At 39.8% G+C, this 27,304-nt stretch overlaps 1 protein-coding gene across 1 annotated transcript; it reads right to left on the reverse strand.

The window, feature by feature from the left end:
* Nucleotides 1-1,241: 1,241 nt before the first annotated feature.
* On the reverse strand, nucleotides 1,242-27,196 carry ST13 (ST13 Hsp70 interacting protein). The gene is made up of 12 exons (XM_032996760.2): nucleotides 26,931-27,196; nucleotides 21,885-21,942; nucleotides 20,547-20,616; nucleotides 20,367-20,437; nucleotides 19,763-19,829; nucleotides 19,107-19,191; nucleotides 16,945-17,055; nucleotides 15,484-15,586; nucleotides 11,974-12,090; nucleotides 11,208-11,271; nucleotides 9,957-10,048; nucleotides 1,242-5,754 (listed from the first exon to the last, which is right to left on the reverse strand). Exons 1-12 carry the CDS (start codon nucleotides 27,038-27,040, stop codon nucleotides 5,626-5,628), a joined length of 1,077 nt encoding a protein of 358 aa, XP_032852651.2. The 5' UTR covers nucleotides 27,041-27,196; the 3' UTR covers nucleotides 1,242-5,625.
* Between the last annotated feature and the right edge of the window lie 108 nt (nucleotides 27,197-27,304).

The following is a 27,304-nucleotide window of genomic DNA, read 5'->3' on the forward strand; positions in this document are numbered from 1 at the left end:
CCTACGCACTTCATGTAGGCTTAGGGATATGAGAGAAGTTGAAATGCTCCTCAGTTTCAATTACTTGCATTTGCCATTATTAAATTTAATCTGCTATTATACTACTTGCTCAACAGCCTTACTGGTTCTGACCGAATGTTCCTTAGCCACTGTGTTTTACATAGAATAAATAATTGTGAAAGACAAATTTTGGTGCCTTGGCGTTTTTTTTTTTTTTTTTTTTCCAGGCACTTGGTAAATGTCTAACATCTGTTTTAATGGCACATTTTTGTGGTTTTCTGGTTTGTTGTGTTTTGGTTTTGGTTTTTTTTTTTTTTTTCCAAAAAGGCTAGTAGTTCATTCCAGTTTTGATTTTTATTTATTCTGGCTTGAAAAGTTTTCACACAAGAAACTAAAGAAAAAATATCACAGAATACAAAATGGCTTCTGAAAATCTATTTTTCTCAAGCACTTTTCCTTATTGTAGGATAAGACACAAAAAAGCTAGTGCAAATATTTTAGAACAGTTGTGTTCATTTTTCCTTAAAAATTGTTAGCATTAAGCCATTTTTTAGAGCTATTTTTTAAAATCTGAAATAAGAAAGCACAGGTAGCACTTGGTGCTTTTCCTTTCCCGATGAGAACTAGACGCTAGTGGCTAAGCTTCAGCATGAATTTTCTCTGAGGCAGTGCAGTTGGCAGCAGCTGAGGCACTTCATTCTCAGTGTAATACCTTGATAACTTGTGCCTTCAGCCTGTTTTAAAAGGTAATTTTACTAAACACTGCACTGGTTACGTGACTGCTCTGATTTTCTGCTATGATACTGTTATTTCTGAAATGCAAAATGTAAAATGCAAACTAACTCATTTCTAGGAACTTCCCCTTCAGAATGAGAACATTAGGTTTGAGAAACTAGAGGTTTCAATAATGGAATTCCCTTTACTATTAACTGATTTAGACTTCACCTCCTTGTTATTTACTTCACAGTTGTGTAATAAGTACCTTGTCCTTCTGAATACCTTTGTTGTATACAAATTATGCTTACCATCTGACTGCTTCAGCTGCTGTACTTCAAGAAGAAATTCCAAGATAAACTGCTACCCCCAATCCTGTAATCTTTCACATTTAATTTCTTTACATGTGGTAGCAACTTGTATTCCTTGTAGCCACTGAAATTTAAAAAATCCTGGTTTTAGTAAACATGTGCAACAAAAGTGCCAAAGTTTGTTACCCACTTAACAAAAAGAGTCGTAACACATTCTGCAAATACATTTATTTATTGACAAGATCTCAAGCTCACCTGAGACCATCCATCTAGAATGTGCATTTCAAAAGTATATTTGTACATCAGACAGGTACAGTAATAACACTTTGTTAGCAAGATTACAAATTAACATCTTGATTTAGTTTGTCATCAAGATTCAGATTTACAGGAAAGTCCTTTGTGTTTACATTCAGCAGGACCTCCAGTCAGTGGGGTTGAAGGAAGGTTTGTCTTACATAAAGTTCCAGTTTGTGAGGACCACACCAGGAGAACATGACTTACCTAAGCTCTGATTCACCAGGTGATCAATGACTTGTAGCCCAAAGTCACCTAAATTTTTTTGTTGCTCCGTAGCACAGACCCACCAGCCACCACCTGACCTGCTTAATTTCTTTGTCACATTAAAACTCTTCCTGCTTCATCTGTATTTCCATTTGCTTATATCATAGTATTGACCTCCTATGACTTGTCCTGCAAATACTCAACAGTGGTCTCTGCATCCAATTGGAAGCTGCTGGTTTTTACTCCAGTTCTTTGGTAATCCAGAATTACTCTTCTATAATGTTGCCCTCACTCCATCATGTATGAAGTAAGCTTGAGGCCCACCTCTGCAAAGCTGCGAATGAGGTTCATGAGACACCTTTCTCTAGACATCAGGAGAAAATACTGCTACCATTTTCCTAGGGAATCATCCTCCTGCTCAAGGCTGCCAGTCCACTTCTGTACCAGTCCCTGCCACTACCAGACTACCCTGCAGCAAATGAAAGGAAACAACCTTCTAGCCCCTACCACTATCCCAACAACACACTTGCCCTACAGCTTCGAAAGCACTGCAGTATCCCTCAGCCTGGATACCCTGCAGGATTTCAGACAGGCTCCAAACTCTTCCAGTCAGGAGCATGCCATGAGCCACAGGAAGGTATATGCCAAAGCTAACCTAGCTCCAACTCACCCCGGCTACGTCCACAACCTACCATCCCATTGAGTGAAGGATTTTGCTCGGATAGCAGTTGCTACGAGCTCCCATAACAATATTGCTTGCTCTTACATCTCACAGAAGAGGTACATACAGACATATGCGAGAGCGTGACTTGTATGAGCTTTATGCAATGGCCCTGAATGTAACAAACAAGAAAAATGAAGTGGTGTTTAAAGACAGGTATTTTAGACTACTGCTGACCACTTTCTACGACATGGTTTTACCTTTACATGGCTTTTTAATACTCATTTATTGACCTATTCTGCCTCCGTCCCATCACTGCTCTTGTCCCACCTGCCTTCGTCCAACCTTGAGACAGTCTGGCTCCTGCCCATCTAATCATTGCCTTCCAACAATGACAAACCAAGCCACTCTGACAAATAGTTTTTATTCACAGCCCAACACTGAAGCGAGCGAAGTTTTCAAAAAAATTCTGGTAAAGGCATCAAGCCTTGCATTCTCCACATTACTGTACAATAGGGCTCACTGAAGTAGTACAGTCTGGAGGTGGCATCTGACCTGACATTTATTTTGCCTTGGGGCAGCAGTCAAACCACAGAGGACCAACAAGTCACTCAAACACACACAGTAACGAGGCTATGGCCCTCTACTACCAGTCAGCTGCAGTTATATCATCGTGCTCTCTGACAGACCAGGTCATCTCATCTGTGGCACTGCACTGGCCGAACAGTGCAGTACATTACTTGCTTCAAATGGCAGAAATGCCCATCTGAGCCTGGGTCACACCCCTGACACGGCGCTGCGCTAGCTGAACAGTCATACACGTTGGCAGCCTTGAGTCAGATTGGCAGCAGAGTTGATTACTGCTACTGCACTGGTAAGAACCACCCCTACTCTGTGCTGCAATGGAAGCAAATAACCTGAAGGAGCTGCCAGTAAATACTGGAGCAAGCACTGAAACTTCCTCATATAGCTACCTGTATCCCACATTTGGAATCTATAATCTTTGCTCATCTCCTGTGCAGTTAACTTTCTGCACTTGCACTTCTGTTCAAACCAGTTTAGCTCCTTAAATATCCACATGCCAACTTGGGGAACTCAGATGAGGTCCAGACATCATCTTAATTAACTTACCGGATAATGCTAAAAACAAACAAACAAAAAAAAACCAAACCACACACAGCAAGAGAATCATATGATGTGCATTCCCAGAGAACAAGAATTCAGCTAGATTGCTAATGCTAACAGTAAAATTAGGGAGAATGTTTTTCTTGAGTCAGTCAGTGCTGAGTAAGGGCAACTGATAAGCAAGCAAACAGGCAGAACACTGATATGACCATTTCTTCTAGCTAGGAGTAAATTCCTACTTTTGACTAGTCATAGGTAGACAGCTAACATGAATAGCAGGGAACTGTAGGGAATGAATCTATATTCAAGATACTCTAATTCATGCACAGCACATATATACCAGCCTGAAGGAAGAAGCTGAGTTTCAGCCTATACAGAGGAGTAACATACTTCAAGTATCTCCTCTTGGGAACAGGAGATCAAGAGTATGACCAAAAGCCAGGCACACAGCAATACTCGGTCATAACTTGAGTTCATTTGGTCATGAAGACAAGCCCTTAAGCATTTAGTTCCAATTTAAACCACAAGTTATATACACAGTTTAATTAAAGCACTTCCACATTTAATTTAAACAAAATAGGTTTTATCAGAAAGTTACACAAACCCAAAAAGCTTTATTTTTCAAAACCATACTTTATTTTTAAAGGCTAAGAGAAGTACTCAGAACTATATTTCTTAAGCAAAAAGATTCACATTTCATTCTGCAGAGTCATTAGTATGAGAAAAAGCATTTGGGGATTTATTTTTTGCAACTGTTGTTGAGGTCCTACACCCATCCTGATTTATTTAAAAATGGTAACATCAGTTATGGCTTAAGATACAGAATTACAAGAGTATCACAAATGTTGAGACTCAAATGGTAAACAGGTAACTATGGTTATTTTTCCACAGAAAGATAATGTTTTAGCCAAGACAAACAGAAGCAACAACTGTCTTTACTGGTAGACAAATCAACTGAACATCATCAGCACAGACACTGCTTCAAGGATACCCACGCTGTTAATCCGCAACTGTTAGGAAAATGTTGTGTTTGCTCCAATTACCGCACCTTTTCCTCTGTATCACAAGCCTCAAAAACATGGAAGTATGAAACCATGACAACAGCTTTTTGTTTTGGGTTTTTTTGGTTGTTTGTTTTTTTTTTTTTTTCCTTTTTTTTTTTTTAAAGAAAAAGATACAAGAAAAGATGGAAGACTACAGTATGCAGTGAAGGAAGAGTCATCACCTCTAAAGAGACAGCAGGACTTTGGCCAAGAAATTTTAATCAGTAAGCATCTAAGGACTCAAACCGACTCAGAACCCAGAGCTGCAATTTTGTTGGGTATTCTCCCCTTCACTGATTTGTAACTCTGCATTTACATGTTCTGGATGGCTTGCATTCAGTGGGACAGAGGTAGTGATGGGAACAAGATTCCTTCCCTAAAGTTTCCAAATAGATGAAACCTGGTAAGCATGGCCCCAAGAAAGGGCAAGTGCAACCAGCGGAGGACCTGCCAACTGGGAAAGGACAAGAGCACAAGCACAGACAGTAAGCTGCTCTCCCATACCCAGACTGATAAATAAAATGTGACATAAAGGTGCTGGACAAGAATTGAGCAAGTAACAAAACCTTTGTGGCCTCTGCAGTACGTACGCCATGCCAGGTTGTGCAAAGGATAGGACTGTACCTTTGCTGCACAGTTGTAGTGACCAAAATATTACATTATTTGCAGTACTGCCAGAAGTTCCAGTGTGTAACTAGCTAGCATGGTTATACTGATGATTTTAATAGCTATATAATGTCAGTCACCCATTTTTTTTTTTTCTTAAAAAAAGGACTTGTATTTGCAGACAATTCCTTTATCCAGTTAATTTTTCAGACTTGTCCCACATTTGCTCTTTGTGACTAGGCCAACTTTTCTGTCCTAAGGGGATTAAGACAGACTTCAACTGTTAAAGCTCTTCCTCTTTGCTCACTCAGAGTAATTAAAAAAAAAAAATCCAAAACAACAGCAGGTTTTTGTCTTACACTCCTGGAATATTACAATTTCTTACAGGAGTGTTCACTGAAAGGAAACTGTCTGTAATACTTGAAGTAAAAGGCTGCAACTCTTGGACAAGGAGGGATGGTTGAAACTAGGTCACCTGAATATAATTTGAGTGCTGTAAACCAATCATTGAATAAAGTCAACACTTGGGGCTGGACAGCATTTCTCTTTAGAACACCCCCTTTCTCTTAAGATGACCAGAGGTACAATGGTTTGTTTTATTGCAACACTGGTTAGCCAAATCCAATCCTTCCCATTCAGATATGATTTTTAAGAACCAGGGATTTTATGGTTTACTGCCAAATTTGGAGGACAATTTACTGATGAGATTCATGACCTTGGGATTGTTCTGGTACTTGGACATATTTTCTGGGTTCCGGGCAACATCTTGGAATGCAACCATAACTTCTGGATCCTGCAGGACAAAAAGTAAAAAATTAATGCATTTATAAAACAAGTCTACAGAAGTTAGTGGGTGTGTGGTTCCAACATAAATCTAGTCTTGCTCAGCTTTTAACATGACAAGACTAGATTAGAGTTCTGGGCATGTTGTTAATGGTGCATCAGTAAACACCAGTCATTACTGAACTTGTTGCAGTAATAGGTGCACGTGAGAAGGGGCGTAAGAGTTGTTCTCTCCCAAAACACCAGCCAAACCCAGCCACACCTACTAGATTATTTATATTCAAGCATCTTCAAATGCATTTTGAAGGAGGCAGGAGCTCTATGTGTGCAGTATGCACAATAGGATAACTCTCCTGTGAGCAATAGCTGCTACTCATCCCTTTCACCCCTTTTCCTTCTAGCAGCAGAAACTTTAATCTGCTGGACTGAGCAGATGATGTGGCAATGTTTGGCTTTTAAAAATGCATCTAATTCTCAGTCATTCCGCACCTCCTCTGAGAAATCATACTTGGAAGAGAACCTTATCATCTCTCATCACACTACTGTGTTGCAGTTGATAAATACATTCACATACACTAAAGTCAGTAGTCAAAAGTAACTACTTCATCTTATCTATTTAGTATGAGAACCATGAATACTTTTTTTCTGTACTTTGGTCTCCATTTAACTAGAATTGGTTTTACCCATTTTACACGTGCATGTTTTGAACAGTGCCCTTAAAAAATCTGTATAGACCAATTCTGCATCTTAGCCTGCAAAAATGTTTCCATTATAAGCAACTCTGCAAAGGTTCAAGTTTTCTTTAATTCAGCTACAGTGCGAGCAGTTTATTATGTCCAATACAAATCATCTGCATTAGCTTTTATTTCACCTGGTTGTCTTTCTAGCACATTTAAGTAGTTTCACTGAAAGATACAATCTTCTTTAGACTTCTAGCTCATTGATACTGCAGATGTATTCTTTGGACAGCATCAAAAACCAACCAGTGTCCTCAGAGCTGCCTGTGCTACAATAACACCATCCTGTATCTATTCTAGCATCAGACACAGACAAAAGCTGTTTAACAAGTCTGATGCAAAATTGCATTTGGTAGGTGCGGACTCCACTGAAATCACCCACATGGTTCAGTTATGTTTATACATATTGGGAACCAAGAGTCAAGTCTTATTTTTTTGTTAGTAGGATTTACAAGTGTTTTGTCTCCTTCAAAAAAGTGAATCTGCAAAGTCTACGAGAAATAGGATACTGAAGTTGAGAAAACAGAAACTAGATATATTTTCTCTTACAGGGTTCCTATGCAAATAAAAAAAAAGGTAACGTTCATAACCTCAAACTCCTGGAATTTCCAATTTCAAAATAGGGCATGTGACTAAAAAGATCATGTAATGTTATTAAATATGTGTTTTCACCTCTATATGAATCTGGAAGAAAACGCTGAGTAAGCTTAATCACTGCATTGTGTCAAAGCATACCTAAATGAATGTTAAATATCCGATTTTATGCTATCTGGTTTATGTCCTATAAATTCACAGCAAGTAAATTATTCTGTACTTATACATCACCCTGGAAGCCCTCAACCTTTCAATGTCTTCATAAAAATGCCTAACGCATCCAAGGTTCCACACTGATGAGCAGTATTACCAGAATAAAGTTTAAGACTGAGGATATCAACATTTCCATAGGGAAATATTGAGTATGTAACGTGGAACAGGAACCACTGTATAAATGACATTTGTGAAACATTCAGTTTTCTAAATGCTCTAGTCTTCAGTTGCAGAAAGATGAAAAATGCTTCTAAGGAAAGTTATCACTATTCTTTTTTCCAACTTGCACATTCTGCTGAAAGTCTGTGTCTAATGTATGACTACATGTCAAATAAGAAATCCATAGGTTCATCTTACACATCACTCCTTTTGAAAAGAACTTGTATTTGACACATGACAGCTCTCAAACACAAATGTCATGTTGTGTCCAGAGAAAGCAGTTACGCATGCAAGACAGGAGTACAGTACCCTCCAGACAGCCAAAATAGTAAAACAGAGAAACACACAAAAATTTCAGCCAATTCTTTAGGAAACTAAAAAACTTATGGGCTAATGAGCTAAAAATAACATGCATTATAAGTCATTGCAAAAGGTCACAACTAATACCAGTAAGTTATGAAAAGAAATGCAACAGAAGTTTCGCCACTTTGAGTCTTTTGTGCATAAAAGACTAATATCAGTCACAATTAAAGAAAAAAGAAAAAAGGAAACATCCTGAAGACAATAAATCTTCAGGTAATGGAACTGGAAATCTTCATTAAGAAGGAAGTTTTTATACTACTTTGCAGAGATTCTTCTATGTATGCCGATGACGAACAATAACTTCTATAAACATGTCCACAGGAAGCCATATCTGGTTCTTGGGTTGCTTCCACAGATGGCAAGCCGAAGTTGACAGCATAATTGGTTTAAGCTAGCTCGTGTTCAGGCACACACAGTTGTAATGTTCCCCCAAGATGTTAACAGACTCAGGCATATTTCAGTATAGGCTCATGGAGAATAGTCTCAAAGATGATGAGACAATAAACATTAAGTCTAAAGAGATTGAGGTCTTTACTCTCAGACTACTCCAGTTTCAGCAATAACTCCTCACTGTGAAAAGCCTCTACATCCTGTCAGTTAAAATACTATTTTAAGATTAGCAATTCGGGAGAGACTTGTGTGATTCAGTATCTTCAGACTTTTTCGTAACACCTCCGGTAACCTGTGTAATAGCTGCCAGCTACCATTATCCATCAACATATTCCAAAGCTGCATTAAGCATAAGCCAAGCAGTAGAAAGCACTGTCTTTTAAGACTAGCACTTACACTGCCTATTCAGAGAGGACCAGAACATAGTGAGTCGGACATTTTAGGAAAAGGCGGCAGTGCAGACATACGTGAAATGCTGAATAAATCTTATCTAGATGTAAAGTTCATACAAGAGGTCAGCGAAAGACTCAAGGCTTTGCTGGCAGGTTCTACGTGTTAAAGCCTGTCTGCCTTATCAGAAAACACCATCAACACACATTCTTGCGACAGAGTCCTATGATATATTAAGGCATATATAATCTGCATGCAACAGTCTTAAAAGTATGTGGCAAGCACTTAATGTTTAGCTGCACCTCAAAGCTCTGTTTTCAGCAACTCTAGTTTCAAACCCCTGTATCACAGCATAAATTAGCCAGGTAATGAATGCAACTACAAGTCATGGGCTTTTTTTGCATGGTTTGCATGCAAGTCAGCATTGCTGACTGTGGCAGCCTGAGTAAAGGTGTGTTTCCAAACATCAGCAATCATTAAGGGAACCCATTAACTTTTCCATGGAAAGTGATGCCTCTTTCTGATTTCAGGGCATACAAAATAATGGTCCCTTGTGATGCTTTTATTTAAATGGGGATCACAGCTGTTCAATGAGTTGAGAACACCATGTAACTCTAGTATAATCACAGCAATCCAGAAAAAGTACCAAGACGCATTTATACTTGATCATATTAGTACACATATAACTGTATAGCTCAGATTTTTCCTAGCCCACCCACCCCTAGAACTGATGTTATCAGATATATTCTATTTAATCTTCTGGGATACTTCTCTTGCATAGAAGTAGTCATGTCATTGAGCAATTAATCAAGCACACTGGGCAAGGAAGCTTTCTGAACAGGAATTCAGAATATGCCAAATGCAGAACTACTCTGATACTACTTTGCCTCTAGCAAAAACCAAACACTTAATCCCCTAAGAGAGAGGCAATTCTCATCTCAGTATTATTGTAAGGTATTGTGTTGCAACAATATTAACAAGCACCTTTTGTTTGTGCATAACTATCTTGCCACAATGTGTGTGCATTCAAAAAAGGAGCAAGTGAATTACACCGTGTGGAAAATAACCATTGAAGAGACTCAAAAGAGATGAAGAACTCTATAGAGCACGTGGTTTTGTCTATCATAGGTGAGTATGCGGCAGCAGGGGTCAAGAGGACATCCTTAATTAAGCTGCTATAAGTTTGAAAAATAGCTAACATTGATTCCAGACAGTCTGGTGCCACACACACAAAGAAAATTTTACAACAGAAGTAAGCAAGCATCCCACTGCTATCCAGAAGGTCACACCTTTCTTTCTTCCCTTAGCTCATACACGCTGTTGTTCTCGTTCAGAACATTCGGCTTTGATTTTAACAAATACTAACCTGCATGGCTGCAAGGACTTCTGGATCACTGAGAATCTCATTGAGACCTGGCATACCTGCCATACCTCCAGGCATAGCCCCAGGAAATCCACCTGAAAACACAAGACAAGAAGAATGTAGGATGAAAAACATTTAAATTTATCTATATGGGATGCTCACTGAGAGCAAGACATACTTCCTTTGCCACACCTCTAAAGCCACGTCTCCCTTTAGACCAGAGCTGGTCCACTGAATGGGAAGCAGGGTCTTCACCTTCCCTTTCCACAACGACCTATATCCTATTTCATCCATGCTTTTAACCCAATTGAACAGGAGGATTGTAATGAGTGTCACGTTCTAGCACCTTGTTCACAGACACAGTTATTTTTCTGGTTAACTTAAATCAGGTAGGTCTTGAGCCCAGGAACATAAGGAGTTCGAACACCTGGGGCAAAAGCAGATCAGCAGTAGTATGTCCCAGGCACATTCCATGTTTGGCAGGAACTTTAGGTTTGAAAAAATTGTAGGACCAAAGGAAAAAAAAAAAAAAAAAAAAAAAATCCCTGTAGCAAAATGCTTCAGGTTCTGTTTTTGAATCCTTAATTAGCAGCTACCCCGGCTGTGCTGAGCAGGGTAGATATTGTCCCTATTTGGTTCCCCCAATAAGCTGATACAGTCGGAGCATGCACACAGCCTATCTCAATTACATCTCAATCTTCAAGAGCATTAGTACTTACTCTTATTTGTCCCTAGTTTATTGTACCCCAAAATAACATGCAAACCCCAATTTTCACGGAACTACTCAAGGACAGCTTTTATATAAGATCAACTGCACTACCTCCTTTAAGAAACTATTCTGTTCAACAATAGCTTGCAACCAGCACACATTTCCCTAGTACTCAATCCAAATTTTCAACTTTAAAACTATTGTTCTTAAGCAGAATGGGTCCAAGACACCCTGGGTAATCTAGAAAACATTTTTATACTAGTTTTTCAGCATGTATTATTAAGCAAATACTGCATCTGTGCCTTCTCAGACCTAAATGCTTTCATTCTGTTGCTCATCTTTATTGATTTCTGTCTTCCCTCTACTTGCTACCCAGCACCAATCCTCTTTAAGAATGCCATCCCTCTTCCCACTAGTGCTCAAAGAGTTATTTGTAGACGAGTTCTAAACTTCTGTCTTAAGAACAAACGCTATAAAACCCACATTTCTAATACTCCACAAACAGTCACCTCTACCTCAAGTACTGATGCTTAAAAATAAAATACCTGGGAAGCCACCTGGGAAACCACCAAATTGAGCTCCTCCTGCCTGTCGTCTTGCTTCTTCCTCCTGCAGATGAAAGCACATCATTCCACACAAAGCAATGGAACTGCAGCCTGTTTTCTACTGCTCAGCTTGTTTTAGGAGAAAAAAAAGTAGCCAAGACTGTTTCAGGCAGGTAGGCTATCACAATAAACAAACCACTTCACTACTTACAAAACCACTGACAAGAAACAGCCATGTCTACTCTTACTTCAGTATGTTTTGCAGGTAAATTACGCAGAGTATATTTTTACTGGATATGAACTGTATGATTTGTTTTAGCTCCTCAACTTACATTTTAAGAACTAACTCCCACCCACAAAATATTAAAATATATTAGTAAAGCATGAAGAAAAAAGCAAGCAAACTGTCAGGAAGTGAGGAGGAGAAGGAAAGTATTGTCCTGAATTTAAAACTTCCCACTTCGGGAAACATAAGTACTTCATGTGAAAATTATTCTGGTACAGTCATACAATTACTGACTTCTTGAAAAACAGGATTAGTAGGAATTCCAAAGCCTGTTTTTGTCATAAGCAATAAAATCAGATGCAGTACAATGGCCTCTTTTCCAGCCTTCATTATTGGTCAAGTAACCAAGACAGAATTAAATTTTGGAGAGTTGATTTCTAAGACTTAAAATGAAAGTAATTCTTCTCTGCAATTCATTTTAACCAAAATAACTATGACACTATCCAAATTATTAAGAAATATTAAAGCCTAAGTATTTACCCTTTGTGCTCTCTCATGCTCCTCCCGTGCCTTCTTCACTCTTTCCATTCTTTCCTTGATTTCCTTTTCTTCACGCTTCCGCTCATATTTTCGGCGATGTTCTGCAATTTTCTGAGCCTGTTACAATGGAATATCAAGATTTCATATACATTTCTAGCATCTCACACAATGTATTTCAATACAAAATGCATGTAAGCGTAAGCACCTGCTTTTACCAGTTCTTAAAAATAAGATCTGACTTCACATCCTAGAAGCCCCTTTGCTTTAGAAGCCATTTGCTACTTCTTCTCCATGGCAATCAGTTATTCATGTCTACTCTGCCCTAACCAGATTCACCAGAACACATACTCCAGTATACTTTTTTGCTATAGAGCTCTGGGATTTGTGCCACAGATAGAGCTTAACACAATCATTCCATGTCCCTTTGTGCTTTATGCTGAAATATTTCTCCAGGGCTAAAACCAGCAACTGCCCAGGAAACGGGAATTTTCACTGGCACAACAGGAAGTATAATTCCTCCTGCACATGCTTTTTAGATAGTGTTATTGCTGTTCCCGATGCCTCTGCAACATATATAACAAGACATAAGCAAACCAAAGAATTCCTGAACCAAACCTAGAAAGGTCTGGTGGGGAGAAAAATCTTCTTCCTATTATTGGCTTTTAATCAAGTCTATCAAAGCTACAGCCCCAGCAGAAGAGGGTAGTTAGCAATGAAGTCTCCAAGGCTCCTCTCACTCAGGGCTCATTATAACAATAGAACACTAACTGTAGCACTGCCTTCCTGAAACCAGACCGTATCCTTATATACCATGGCAAAAAATGGTTCGTGATTTCACAAACTGAATGTGATGGTTACCCAGTAACACTCCTGTAACTGAAAACCAGCAAAAACAGAGATACTAACTAGTACTACAGATACACTTCTATTCTTTCAGAATACTCTTTAAGCAAATAAATTATTTCATAAATAGTGAAGTTTCGATACAACTTATGTTAGCTAGAAGATATTAATTCCATACCACAACATTCTTGAAGTATATTTGCCAGAGAAAGTACACTGCAGGCAGCAGGACTGACTGACAGTGAATGTAGTATGTGTTATCAGAACCTGATGTTACAGCCATTCAATAGCTCATGAAAAGAGAGGTAAGTGTCTTGTGGTTTGGGTTTTTTTTTTGTGTGTGTTTTTTGTTGTTGTTTTGTTTGGCTTTTCTTTGTTTTGTTGTGGGGTTTTTTTTTGTTTGTTTGGTTGTTTTTTTTTTTTGTTTTTTTTTTTTTTTAATGAAACAAGGAGTTTCCAAAGTTTTGACTTTCATCGTTTTTAAGTATTTCTCAAAATGAACTAAGCATTTTTAATATTTGACTCAGACTTTCAGCTCAAAGTGCTACAAGCTAAAAAGCATTAGGAAAGCTGGAAGTGAACAAATTAGTTCAATGTATCATCTTCACTTATTAATTACTGAAAAAAATCACCATGAAAAGATCATACATTTTTCCTTGAGCTACATACAGAATTTCCTACACAGATGGCAACTACACATCAATATATCACAGGCATACTCTGCTGTTTCTGTGAATGGGCAGATTAACTGGGAAATAAAAGGTGCCCCCTTGGTCAAGCATTAAGTATATGTCTTATAAAAAAGGTTGAGACCTAAGACCTAATTACATTTACCACAGATCAATAGTCTCCAACACAGAAGACTAATAGTTTGTAACTTGGTTTCCATTGTTGTTTTGCTGGAGACAGTGTCTTCTACAAAGACATGGTAGGAAAACTGAAAGCTGAAGTTTAGACACAGGAATGTTTATGCATGTCGTGGGTTAAGCTTGGCTGGCTGCTACATGCTCACTAAGCCCCTCTCTCACTCCCCCTCCTCAACAGGACAGGGCAAGAGAAGATGGAGAAGCTCCTGGCTTGAGATAAAGACAGGGAGATTGCTCATCCACTCCCATCGCAGGCAGAACAGACTCAACATGGGGAAGATTAGTTTAATTTATTGCCAATTAAAAAAAGAGTAGGATCATGAGAAACAAAGACAAAAATCAAAACCACCTTCCCCTTATTCTTCTTCTTCCCAAAGTTCAACTTCACACCTTCATTCTCCATTTTTCTACCTCCTCCCTCCAACCCAGATGGCACAGAGGGATGGGGGCTGTGCTCAGTTCATAACACTGCACCTCTGCCCCTCCTTCCTCACACTTTTTCCTGCTCCAGCATGGGGTCCCCCCCACAGGATACAGTCCTTCCCAAACTGCTCCAGCACAGATCCTCCCCAGAGGGTATGATCCTTAAGCAACAGATTGTTCCAGCGTGGATCCCCCATGGACTGCAGTTCCTGCCAGAAAACCAGCTTCTGTGGGGGCTCCTCTCCGCAGGCTGCAGTTTCTGCCAGGAGCCTGCTCCAGTATGGACTCTCCGTGGGCTGCAGCTTCCTTCAGGGCATATCCACTTGCTCTGGCATAGGGTTCTCCATGTGCTGCAGGGTGGATATCTGCTCCACTGCTGAGCTCCACGGGCTCAAGGGGGACAACCAGCTTAACCATGATCCCCTCTATGGGCTGCAGAGGAATCTCTGCTCCCATGCCTGGCACATCTCCTCCCCTTCCTTCTTCACTGATCTAAGTGCCTGCAGGATTGCTTCTTTTTTTTTTTTTTTTTTGATCTACTCCCCCCTCTCTCAGCTATTGCACTGCATTTTTCAACCCTTTCTTAAATATGTTATCACAGAAGCACCAGCAGCATTGCTGACTGGTTCAGATTTGGCCAGCAGTGCGTCTGTTTTGGAGTCAGCTAGAACTGGCTCCATCTGAAACACGGGCAGCTCCATGTCTCTTCTTAAAAGAGGCCAGCCCTGCAGTCTTCACGTCCCCTCAACCTTGCCACATAAACCCAATACAATGCAACAGCTACAATCTGTGGTCTGTCAACCACTTTAAAAGAATATGCAAAACAGATGAAAATCTGCTATCAACAGTCTTACATTTGTTACACAGAAGTTCTCCCTTAGAAGAATGCTGGGGTCAATCACTTCAGAAAAGCTGAAAGCCAGTCTTACAGAGATTACACTGCCCTCATGGGGTAGACTAATGAAAGCACAAATCACAGCAAAGAATGCTTTCTTTGTAAAACGTGTTTAGGATGAAGCTTTGATCAGTTCAGAAACATCTTGAAAAAAGTCCATTATCAGCGTTCTCGTACTCTTCTGAATGATTTTAGTTTAGATTCTAAAATGCCTGGCAAACGTCAACTGCTTCAGATTCTCCTGTTAAGATTTTAAAAAGGAACATATGGTTTCATTGTTACGCTACATGCCGAACCCCATAGACTCAATTCTTCTATACAGCCATAAACAGCTGTGATTGAAGACAAAAGTATTTATTAACTCAGTTTCAAGTGTCAGATGACACATGAGCACATTCTCACAGGACAATGCACACTGGAAGAATTTGAAGGCAGCAATGTCACTAAAACAGAGGAAGGACCCATTTATGCCTCCTCACTTACTCTCGGTTGCACCTCCTTCAGCATGGCGCTAGCATCTTCATCGTAATCCAGTTTACAAGCTAATGCAAGATCATGAGCAGCCTCTTCCCAGTGACCCAGAAGTCTGGAATTCAGAAGACACCAACATTCAGAAGGAAAAAGCAAACCGAACTCTTAAGAGTTCCTCAAAATATTTGCAACTATGTGGTGTTCAGTGTTTTTACCTGCAGCTATATGGACTTGTGGAAGTTTAAAGTTTAATAGTCACGGTGTTTTCTCTGTAACCTGCACACTGCAATGCCATTTGAGGATACCTGCTTGCTTCACACCCTTACAATAACTTTTGTTTGAAGTAACAATGAGGAAAAACCCCTCAGTCAGCCAGTGTCACCGTTTGCTATAAACAAGAAGGGTCTAATGTACCATAAACACCTGAAACACAGTAATAGAAATACTCTCCACCAGTGGGCCCATGTTCAGTGTAAAACGACACAGTGTACTGCACATACCATTGCTACCTCAACCTTAAGTGGACCCTCCTTACTCAACACTCAAGCATCCTAGCTAACTGGATGTACCATCTCTTGGTTGAAGAGTTCATACAAGCTACTGTGTGCACTTCTTAACTATTCATTTATCAAACTCTCCATAATAAAAAATTTAAGCAAAGAGTGGTATTCCTAACCGGTCAAAGCATTTCTGCTTACAGACCGATGCGTTAATCCAAACTACCCTCCAGTCTTCTCACTCTTAAGACTTTGTGCTGTTTATTAAAACTGTAGATATTATCAAACCACACTCTGAACACTGTTTAAAATGCTTTCTTTCTTCCTAAGTTCTATTAGCATTTACGTCTTTAACTTTTATATAGACCATAAGAAGTGTCACCTTTTTTTTTTTTGGCTGATTTATTGTCATTAGAAAAAAAGTAGAACTATAGTTGGAGGGGATACACGCTGGCCTAATGCCACTTTAAATAATTACACTGTTTGCTTAATACCACTATTCATTGCAACAAATGGTACCCTTAATAACTAGGCAGTTTAATTTACATAGTAAAAGAGCTTTAGGATGTAATGGAATAAAGGCAGCAGAGAAATATTTAAGAATTATAGGTCAGTAAATAAAAACTGAACTAAGTGAAAACAAAAGACCTCCAAACAAATCAACTCCACAGTCCTAGAACGCATATTTTAGCAAATTAGAAAATGCTATTCAGAACAGCAGTAAACCATTAGAAGAAAAAAAAGTACAAGAAGGACTACTCAAATTGCCATCAATAAATCACCATCATAATTTTTTTCCTGTAAGCCATACACTCAACACAATGGTTTCTTGGCTTATGGCTACTGTTCTCAGGTACAAGACAGTTTAGAGACAGAGGAGGAGTGAACGCACAAACAAAACTGTCCCATCCCCGTCCCCCGTCCCCCCACCCCCCGGAAAGTAAAGAGAATATCAAGGACAGGTGCAGTTCATTACCTATGTGCTTTCCCCCTCCATTTGTAGGTCTGTGCCGAGTCAGGATTAATCTTGATGGCCCTGTCACAATCTCTAATGGCAGCATTTGGCTTTTGTAGCTTCACAAAAACACTGCGGGAACAAGAACATTTATTGTACATACTGAAATACCAAGTTACTAACTTAAGCTAGAAATAATTTTGGATGACTAACAGGCAAGCTAGTGAGATAATACATTTGAAGAGCTGAGTTCAAAAAGATTTCATAGTGATAATGAAGTCACTGAAATTTAGTTCCCACCCCCTGCCATAGTAAGTGAATCATTAGCAAGAAGCAAAAGCATTCATTGTTCAGACCCAAGCCGTGCCAGCAAGAATAACTTCAGTGCATGCAAAGAACAGTTCAATTCCATGTTATTTGGAGTCTATAGCCAATGGCAACTAGCAATTTGAACAAAACAATAATGTTATGCATGGCATATTACATAGTCTTTAAAGCAGCAAGACAAAGAAAGCATGAGTACAGGCTACAAGGATCAACATCTAGAATCATCAGGAACTACAAAAGGAGACAGGAGATGAGTCATCAAAATTAAGAGAGGCAAACTAAACCCTGAAAGTAGCCCCAATCCCTTGTCAGTTAAGTGAAATAACTTCAAATGTTACAATACATAAGCATATGAGATTAACTAGTAGGGCAGTACTTTAGGAGGTTCAGGCATTTCATATTAAAAATCTCTAAAGGAAACACTAAAAAACATTCCCGAATTGGCAAAAGTATCTGATATTCAAGACATTCCAAGCCAGAACTTCTGCCCTTTTACATCTACTTGAAAACAATTTATCAGCAACTAAGAGTGCCTGTAAGTCACTTCTTCGTTAAGGTTTGTTATAAAGCAAGCATAAAGTCACACATTCTCTTCTAGAAACAAACAGGTGGACAATGTGTCAGGAAACTGTCTCAAATCTACACCTCACCAATGACAGGCATTCCAATGCCATTGGCTACACAAAACGCCCCGTCTCCCAAACACACAAATCCCACAGAACCAAAACACAAGTCCACCAGAGAGGGGGATTACTCACAGCACTTGATTAGCACTGCTGTTACACTGCACATTTTACAATAGCCTAATATATTGTTTGCTTATGTCTACCACAGACCAATTTGAGGTAACTTCTAAACTTCTACTAACACTCTTATTTTTCATTGCTAATCCCAGTCGCCAGAAGATATGGCACTATAAGAAGTTTTGAAAATAGTACTATGATGGCAACCACAACAGTGTATTAACGTACAGAAGTAGTGTTACACGCAAAAACTTGGATATGAAAAGGAAGAAATAGCAAGGCATGTACCAGTTAAGATGTATTAGAATGGAACAGTTGAAGGACACTAATTAATCACGTGAAAGTCATCAAAAGTCAAACAGTTCTTTGAATTACACCTTGTTAGGGAAAAGATCCACTATACTATCAAATCATTCATTTAGTGGTTTTTTTTTGTGTGTGTAAAAGGAAGAAAAAAAATAAATCTGTGGGAACTTCTGTTTCTGCAACCCAGGCTTGCCTGACCTTTCTCAAGAATTAGGAAGATAAGTAAGTTTGTGCATTATGAAGTTAGGGCTAACACACATCAAATCTGACAGTGTTCCCAATGCATTATCTGCAGTCTGGTAGATGTAATTACCGGTAAGGTGGGTATTGAACTGGTTAAGAAATAGGTGTGTCCTGTTCAAACATAGGACTGTTGAACAGAAACAAGTCTACTTCACAGTGAACAAATTCATTTAGCAGGTACAACAGGGAGAGATTTCACATGATCCACAATTAACCCTGCATCTAAAAAGGACATGAGTTCAATCATCATCTTAGTCCCAGAATAAAACTTCAGATTTTACAAGTGTTTGTTATCTAGCATTATTCTAACTCAACATACCAAATATTACCACAATGCATTTTGGAACATCATTCTGTTACTGACTCTATTATCAAGATTCTTTATATCGCTTCTTCAGCAAATCTGGTTAATGACATATAAGAGAAAATGCACAAAGCGTACTTTTCTGTTTCCCTCACATAGTTTAAGTTTACATAAATCCTCAAGGTACAAGTATATTTAGGTTCCTTAAGGAAAATAACAGAACAGGCAGAAACAGAAATCACTAATTTATAATGACTCACCTTGCCCTCTTGGCATACAAAATGGCCAAACAAGGATTCAGCTTGATAGCATCTGTGAACAAGTTGACAGCTTTCTGAAGTTCACCTAAATAGAGTACCAGTAAAGTTTCAATCATTATGCAACAAAATTACATCCAAATTGCTAAACCCGCCTTACAGAGTTCTGTCCCTAGACACTTCTTAAATAGAACATTATCAACAAAGGAAAATCAATTTCTCCCCCCTGCTACGTTACTGAAATACCAACTCCAAAATAAATGCTGGAGGGGAGGAGAGACTTTTCCCAGTTAAATTTGTATATTTAAGTTTGTATGCAATCAAATCTGAAGTCACCTCTCTATTACACAGCTTTCACTGCATTAAAACAAAACACTAGGGACACTAATCATAACATGTAGGGAAGTACTAGAATGATCAATTTGTAATTAAGATGCTAAAGTACCTCATTCCCCCCTGCCCTGCCCAGAACCATAGCTACATTGGGAAGACAGTACTTAAAGAAGCCTTCATGTTCTAGACGGTTTTGAGTATCCAACACAAACTGGGGTTTCTCTTCCATGAAAGCATTCAAAATAGGCCAAGATATTTACTTATTTTTATTAAAAGGAGAACCAAAACTAATGTCCCTGAGTATGTACTAAAAAACAATTTATCACCTTCACTTAGAGCATTTATGGCTTCCATCTTCTTCTCATTAGCTTGATCCATCATCTCTTCAGTTACCTAAGAAAATACAGAAAATGAAAAACACATACAAAACCCAAAAGCTGTAGAGTCCAGGCCAGAATTACCATGCTAACACAGTGCCAAAGAAAGGAGCTCCAGTTTTCTCATTCCAGAATCTTATTTTTAATTTGCATCGAAATCTTAGTTAAAACAAACAAACTTTGCTTTCAGCTTGGAGATATCAGCCACCATTATTTTTAGTTAGAAAACACTCAAAAGGTAAGTTGAATAATGGCAGATTTCTACATATCAAGTTTTTACAGGTGGTTTTGTTTTTTTGTTTTTTTTTTTTTTTTTTTTTGGTGTTTTCTGACCTGATTTTCCTCACTGCAATTTCTGATGGACTCTAACCTTTCATAAGAAAAGACTGGTTTTAAGCTAGTAAGTTTTCTATTTAAGAGAAAAAGAGCCAAAGCAACAACTGGCTACCTACCTAATATAGTACTCATCCCCCCTCAGCTGCTATCTTTGTCTAAAATCAAAACCTCTCCCTATCTTTCCTACTGCCACAGACATTGAAAATATTGTGCTTACCTCCACATTTTCATCTCCCATTTCTTGAGGGTCATCATTGTCTGGTTCAATCACTCCCTCATTGTCAATTTCTGGGGGAAAAACAAAAAGCAAGATTAAGTTCTATCTGCAAACAGAGAGAGGATTTCCAGAATCATGTTCAAATTGATGAACTGTGACAAAATCATCTATTGTCCACACCTAAGTCACTCTCTTCACTTTCTGGTTCAGGTGATTTAACTGGCTCCTCTGGCTTTTCCTCTGCTTTGCCCTGAAACAGAAATGTATTTGTAAGCATACATTATTTCTGACTGATATTCTATTCCCACTCTAATAATGCATCAGAAAATCCAAAATTAATCTTTAAAGCATCATATTGCTCTATGGCTAAACTGTTTTATTTTTAAGATACAAATCTCCTTTTTCCTCAGCTCAGATTAAGTCTATCATGCATGCAAATTAATTCAGAGCCCAAATTTTGACTCATTAACTTCTATTATTGGTAAAGCCCATCCTTCAAACTGTACAGTTCAATAATCAAAACCAAGTAATCCAGATAACATCTAATTCAGAACCAGTTTTGCAACAATGACTAACCAACCCTTCCAATCTTCCTGCCTTCTCTCACACATTCTCTGGATCAAAAATTCTCTCAATCTAATACTACTAAGCAAAGGTCCTTTAGCAGCAAACAATAAGCTGGGGAAGCCGAGAATTCCCTCTTCACTGGTGTCAATTAAAATATTGTTTCCATTTGCCAAGGTCAGAGATCTTTGCTATTTATATGTGCTTAGAATGCTCTTCTATCTACTTCTAACTACATTACTAATTTCCTCTCAATCCCGTAACTTAGCACATCCTTCTTTACCACTGACATAGGATGTCTGTCTTCATATTCAGTGTCACAGGCTATACTCACTAAACGCACACAATCCCTCCATATAGTTCTAACTAGACAGTGATTCCAACATCCACTGTCTTTTTAAATCCAAAAAAATAGTTCTACATTTTCCAAAAGTATTTCAAGCTTGTGAAAATGCTGCTATAAATATCTACAAACCAGTCACTATCTCCCATAAAACAGATGAACAAAAAACAATGAAAAGCTCTTCCACAATACTGCCTTAAAAAAATTGATAGTTCAACTGTTCACTACCTATCATGCTCATTAATATTTCTTCTCATGCAAAGATTATAATGTAATCCACTAATGACTACGGAATAGCTGTATAAACACACAGTGAGTACATAAAAGAAAGAAATCAAGACTTTGTTTGGCATTTGCATTGCACAGAACATCAGGCATTGAGGATTAGGGAAATGGAGCATGATAACACTTGAAATAACTAGGAAGCCATCTGTAAAAGGTCATCTACAAGATGCAATGGGCAGGCTTCAGACTGAACTGTCACACTCACCCTAGCGTATTCACCCACCCTATTTGAATGAAAATTAACAGCATTTTTTCCCCTCCTCCTGCTCAGTAATTTTTGCAGAGTCCAAACGTTAGTTTTCCATGATAAATTCTTCATATCTTACCTTACTTGTCTCCTCTGTGGAGGCATTGGCTGGAGCAGGCGGTATTGTGCCTCCCATGCTTTTCAGCAAAAGAGAGAAGAAACAAAACACTAAGGTTATCAAAACAGTGACATGTATTTTATTGATTCAAATCCTGCTGATAATCTCAGCTTTTTGTTGTGACACAAAACCGATGATCCAATTCACTGTAAAACCAGCAAATAAAAAGCACACGTCCACTATTCTTTTCTCTGTTTAACACAATGCACACTGTTGTGTCTGTTGGCTCTTTCACCTAGAATCCCACTGCGGCTTGTACTCATGCAGATCACACATCACCCACCCATCCTTTCTCACAAGGAAAAGCTTCCTCCGTGGCTCAAACAGACTTTCTCCTTAAAATGAAAGTTATGTTTTAAGTCAAAACTAAGTATCATTATTATATATATTATTGAAATTAGAATTATTTTTGGAACAGAAATCAAACAAGTTAAGAGAACCATAATGGCTTAAAATGTTTCTGCAATTAAAAAATTGCTGCCTAGAAAAAAAAAGTCATTTCTCTTATTTATTGCAATATTCATGCCTTTCCTTGGCTACAAGTTAAGGAGCATTCACCGTATAGACAGCATTCTTTCAATATAGAATGAACTTCTATATTATATTGACCTTGGTTAGCAGCTAGAAATAAGCATAGGCTGAATTCTCCAGCTGTTTCATATAACATCTAATCATACCTAATGGCGGGCTGCCACAAGGACTACCACTCCCATCCACCCTCTGTCCTGCATTCCCATCTACTGATAGTTTTCAACTGCTCCGGCCATACACACTCCGAAGGGGAAAAAAACATTTCTATCACCTCAGCAGGCTTGACCCACTCCTTGGGGCCTCACAACCACCAGTTAGACATGACACAGGGAAGTGGGCACATGGGAGTAGGCAGGAGAAACTGGAAGGGTGCAGGACTATCTGCTTTCAGGAATTAGTGCAACATAAAACTACATCCTAAGGATGAGATTCTACAGCTTCTTAAGTCAGGCTGCTGCAGTCCCACTTTCCCCTGTCCTGTCTCCAGCACTATCTCACAGTCAGGCCCCAAACTGGCCGAAAACAAACCTGGATGAGGTGGGACAGGACAGGGATGAGTTGGGGGAGAGAGGACAGAAGAGGAAAGAGGAGGTGGTAGGATTGACAGGCCTTGGCACAAGACTGTGCAGCAAAAGGCAAACAGCACTACACTACCTCTAGTTTACACGGATAAACTGTCAAGAAAAAATATCACAAGTTAGAAAAACCAGCATCTTCTGAAGCTACTGCAAAACTCTAGATGTGTCCATGGAACACTGATGTTACTTAATCTAAATTATACTGCAAGGACTAAACAACTGCAGTCTGATAAGTCATTATAGAGCTAGACAAAAAACACAGTACACATAGCAACAGTTCCTCCTAAATTTTTACCTATGTAGGCTGTCAACCAGGCACATAATTCTCTACCAGACTGTAAAAATCACAGTTTTCTCTATACTACAGGGAAGCCTTGGAATTTCTCTTCTGCACAAAGGAAAGTACAAATTCTGCAACATTTTAGTAGTGCTAATAGCTAATACCCAGGGTAACACAATGCTCAAAGTTAAGATCCATCTAATGCTTGTTGGCAAGACTTTTTGTTTGTTTGGTTGGTTTTGTTTTGTTTTTTTGTTTATTTTTTTGGATTGGTTTTAAACAGTAAAACTCTTTCAAAGCCTAGTTTACTGGAAAAAGACTGAGAACGCTCTAACTCAAAAAGGTCAATAACACTCTCAGTTTCCAATCTTGTATTTAAGAACAGCTCAAGCTAAAAAAGACACAGGAATCAAATTCCTGAGCAATTCCAAATTATCAGTCTCAGGATCAGCTGGTTTTAAGTCGGACACCTTGAATCATCTCCAGGCTGAAACAACTTGGTCTGACTCCACTACCCTCTTCACATTCCCCCGAAAACTATCCAAGCTTATAACAGCCTATTATATATGTTTAATTTATATATATACATGTTTCATAATATGCTATTTCATGAACTGCCAAGGCAAAACAGTTTCACTCCTAGTCCTTAAAAATGTTTTTACTATCCAGTTATCCTCCAAACTAGAGTTACAATCCCAGAACAATTCAAAAGCAAGTTACTCTAAAATCCCTTAAACCAGCATTTGATTACAATGATTAAATTCACAGCAAGGATATATGCAAAGTTTGCAAAGTATTTAACCTCAATCATATACAGATATATGAGACACACTTGTAGGAAAAGGCAGGTACTGAGCTGTATAAATAGTGCACATACATACACACAAAGACTAAGATTTTAAATTAAACCTTTATGCTTAAACAGAGTTGTGCAATTTCAGTAACAACTCTTGGGAACTGCCAGGACTCCATTGCAACAATGACTCCGTATTTCCACTCATCACAGTGATGAGAGGTGCTGCTTTTATGACTTGTTGGAAGAACTGCAACTGTTATTTCTGCATCCACTTTCACCACTGACAGAAAAATTATCTTTAGCAAGAAAATGGATTAGTATGAATTCAAAAGGGTCAAAATCTATTTGAACAAAACAACACAAAAAAAGACAAAATGCTCTGTTCATCAATTAGGGACTCTGTGCTTTACTTTTAAGGACTGCTATTGTTTCTTTGCCCAAGTGCAGGTTTTTGAAACACGTTCTCTTTAATGACTCATTTCATAACAATTCAAGTAAAAATATTTGCATTTTTATGCAATTATGAAAAAGCAAGCATGACTAAAAGGGATGTCAAAACACTTTCCAAACATAAATCATACACTAGTGCACACTTTCTATACAGAGAACATCTATATTAAATAAAACAGTTAAACAGAATAAAGGTTAGAAAATAACAAGTATTTGTTATTTGTGAAAACAGGTAAGACTTAAGGTTTCTATGCAATAATAACAGCCAGTCAGAAATAAAGCATCCCATTCTGACTTTATGAGCAGTTAGCATCATTTAAGTTAGAATCATTAGAAACTTTAAGGGGGAAAAAAAAAAAAAATCATCAGAATTTTAGCTGAAAAATGTAATGATGGATTTCAGTATCATTTAGTCATTATTCTGTAATCACTCACAATATTATCTTGGTGACTACAAACCTGTGTCTTTCAGATTAATACAGGTAAACCTGACAGAGATATAAGACTCACCGAGTTTATTCCCACCTGAAGCCAGGTCATGCTAGGTATCAAGCAGTTTCCAAAGACTAAGACGACCCTATAAATGCCCTTAACAATCCTACTGCAAACAGGACTATTAAAGAAGGGCAGAGGGGAACCCACCAGACTTCCAGAGAGTATGACATGAAAAGTAACTTGGCTACCACTCCAAATATCCACATGTGGATACCCATATATGTATAGAAAAACAGAAAACTTGAGGGCTATCCAGCGAAGATTTTACATGGAAAAAACATCCCACAGTTTAAAACCTAATTTTTATACCTATAATACAAGCACCCTTCTATTAACCAAATACAAACTCTAAAAATTAATCTGGAAGTTAGAGCCCTCCCCATTAACATGGAGAAAGTTAGAAATCAGATTATCACCTTTCCATTCCCTAACACCTCCTTTGGCAAAAAGAAGCCAGGGTTCTTCCTCTCCCTCCCAAAATACTCTGTTCATACCTTCAGAATTACGCAATGAAAGTAATTCAGGGTGAGGCACTGAAGCCTTTTACACAGTAGCAAAAGGAACTAAAAACCTGCAGTAGGATAAAATAGACACGGGCTTCCTTCCTAGGCATATGTACAGCTATTATCAGTACTGCAAAACCAAGTGAAATTAGATAGGAGTGGTTTTACGACCACACTAACATTCAGATGCATTAAAAAGTTTAGACATCACTGCAAAAAAAACCAAATAGTTCATTGTGGCCATTTTCAGTAAATGACATACTGTGAAATGCCAGCATTTACTTTTATATATATGCACAGCAAGCCTCACTAGTTTTTCAACTTATAATAAGTGCTATATCGCAGAAAGTACTGTTAAAATACTTGCAGATTAAAAGTTAAAGCATATTTTCTAAAACAAATCCCAGTTTGTCACTAGATAAAAACCTTTTAACTTCTTTCATAAAAGGTGTGTCTGCAAGGACTTTTCTCACTTCTCAAGCGTTCTTTAGTGCACCAAGGGTTGTAGCTACAAAAGCCAAGCAGAGGTACCCCAGCTGAACGCAGGGGCTCTGGAGGGGGTCTCTGTCAGCAGCAAAGGACCTCAACCCTTCCAGCCTGGTGCTTCGGGATGCTCAGGGTAGAGCCCAGGTGTTTTTATACATTGAGAAGCGACCGCTGTGACAGGCCGCACGCACGCACAAGCCTGGGTGCAGCATCAATGGCGGCCCTTTGAAATGCCCTCACAGGGGAGCGAGATTTCAACTACTCGATCCGTGAAACTTCAAGGGGCAAAACGCGTTTCGGCCGGGAACCGTTCCCGTGCATTAGAACTGTCAGGCATTTTATGCTTTTGGGTACCAGGCTGTAAATCAACGCCACTCACCTCCCCGCAAACTCGGCTCCTTTTAAGACAGGCTAGCCAACTCTGCTGCCTAATGAGAGAATTAGCTCGGGAAGTATTACTGTGGGGCTTTCCAGCCTGGAAAGCTGAGCCACTGAGATGGCCGGCGGGCAGGCTTTTGCAACGGGAAGAGCCGGAGTTTAAAAATAAAAGGGAACGGCAAAATAACACGTCCTCTTAACGCCAGAGTCGCAACCTCGGCGCGCCCCGCGGCGGGAAGGGGCGAGGGGGAAGGGGGAGAAGGTGGAGGGCGGGCGGGCGGGCGGCCGCGCAGCGCAGCGGGGCCGCTCCCCAGCGAGGCCCCGCCGAGCCGGGACCGGGCGGGACCCGCGGTGCCGCCCCCCCCCCCCCCCCCCCCCCACGGCCACGCGGCGGGCCCGAGCGCCGACACGTGCCGCCACCCCCCCGTCCCGCGCAAGACCACCCCCCTCCCGCCGCCGCCTGCCCCTCACGGCCACCACAACGGCGGCGCGGCGCGGCCCGTGACCGACCTCTCCACCCACTCGCGGAGGAAAGCCAGCTCCTCGGTGTGCAGCAGGCCGGGGTTCTGCTTGCAGAGCCTGACGAAGGCCCGCAGCTCGCCCAGCTTGCGCGAGTCCATGGCGGCGGAGGCGGCGGCTACAGCGCCCGCCACTCGCTCGCCTTCCCGGCCCGACCGTCGCGCGGCGCCGCCGAAGCTTCCAGCCCACCCCGAGGCCCCGCCCCCGCCCCGCTGGGACACGCCCACCCCCGCCGCCCGGTCCCGCCCCGCCGCCGCAGAGCGGCGGGAACGTTCTAGAAGCGGAGGTGGCCGTCGCGCGGCCGCGTCCCGCCGGGCGCGGCATCGCTCCCCTCCTCGGTGTCGCCCGCCCGCGCGTTTCCCCCT

The sequence above is a fragment of the Tyto alba genome, unplaced genomic scaffold (assembly GCF_018691265.1).
Source record: "Tyto alba isolate M040663 unplaced genomic scaffold, T.alba_DEE_v4.0 Super-Scaffold_2, whole genome shotgun sequence".
Lineage (NCBI taxonomy): Eukaryota > Metazoa > Chordata > Aves > Strigiformes > Tytonidae > Tyto > Tyto alba.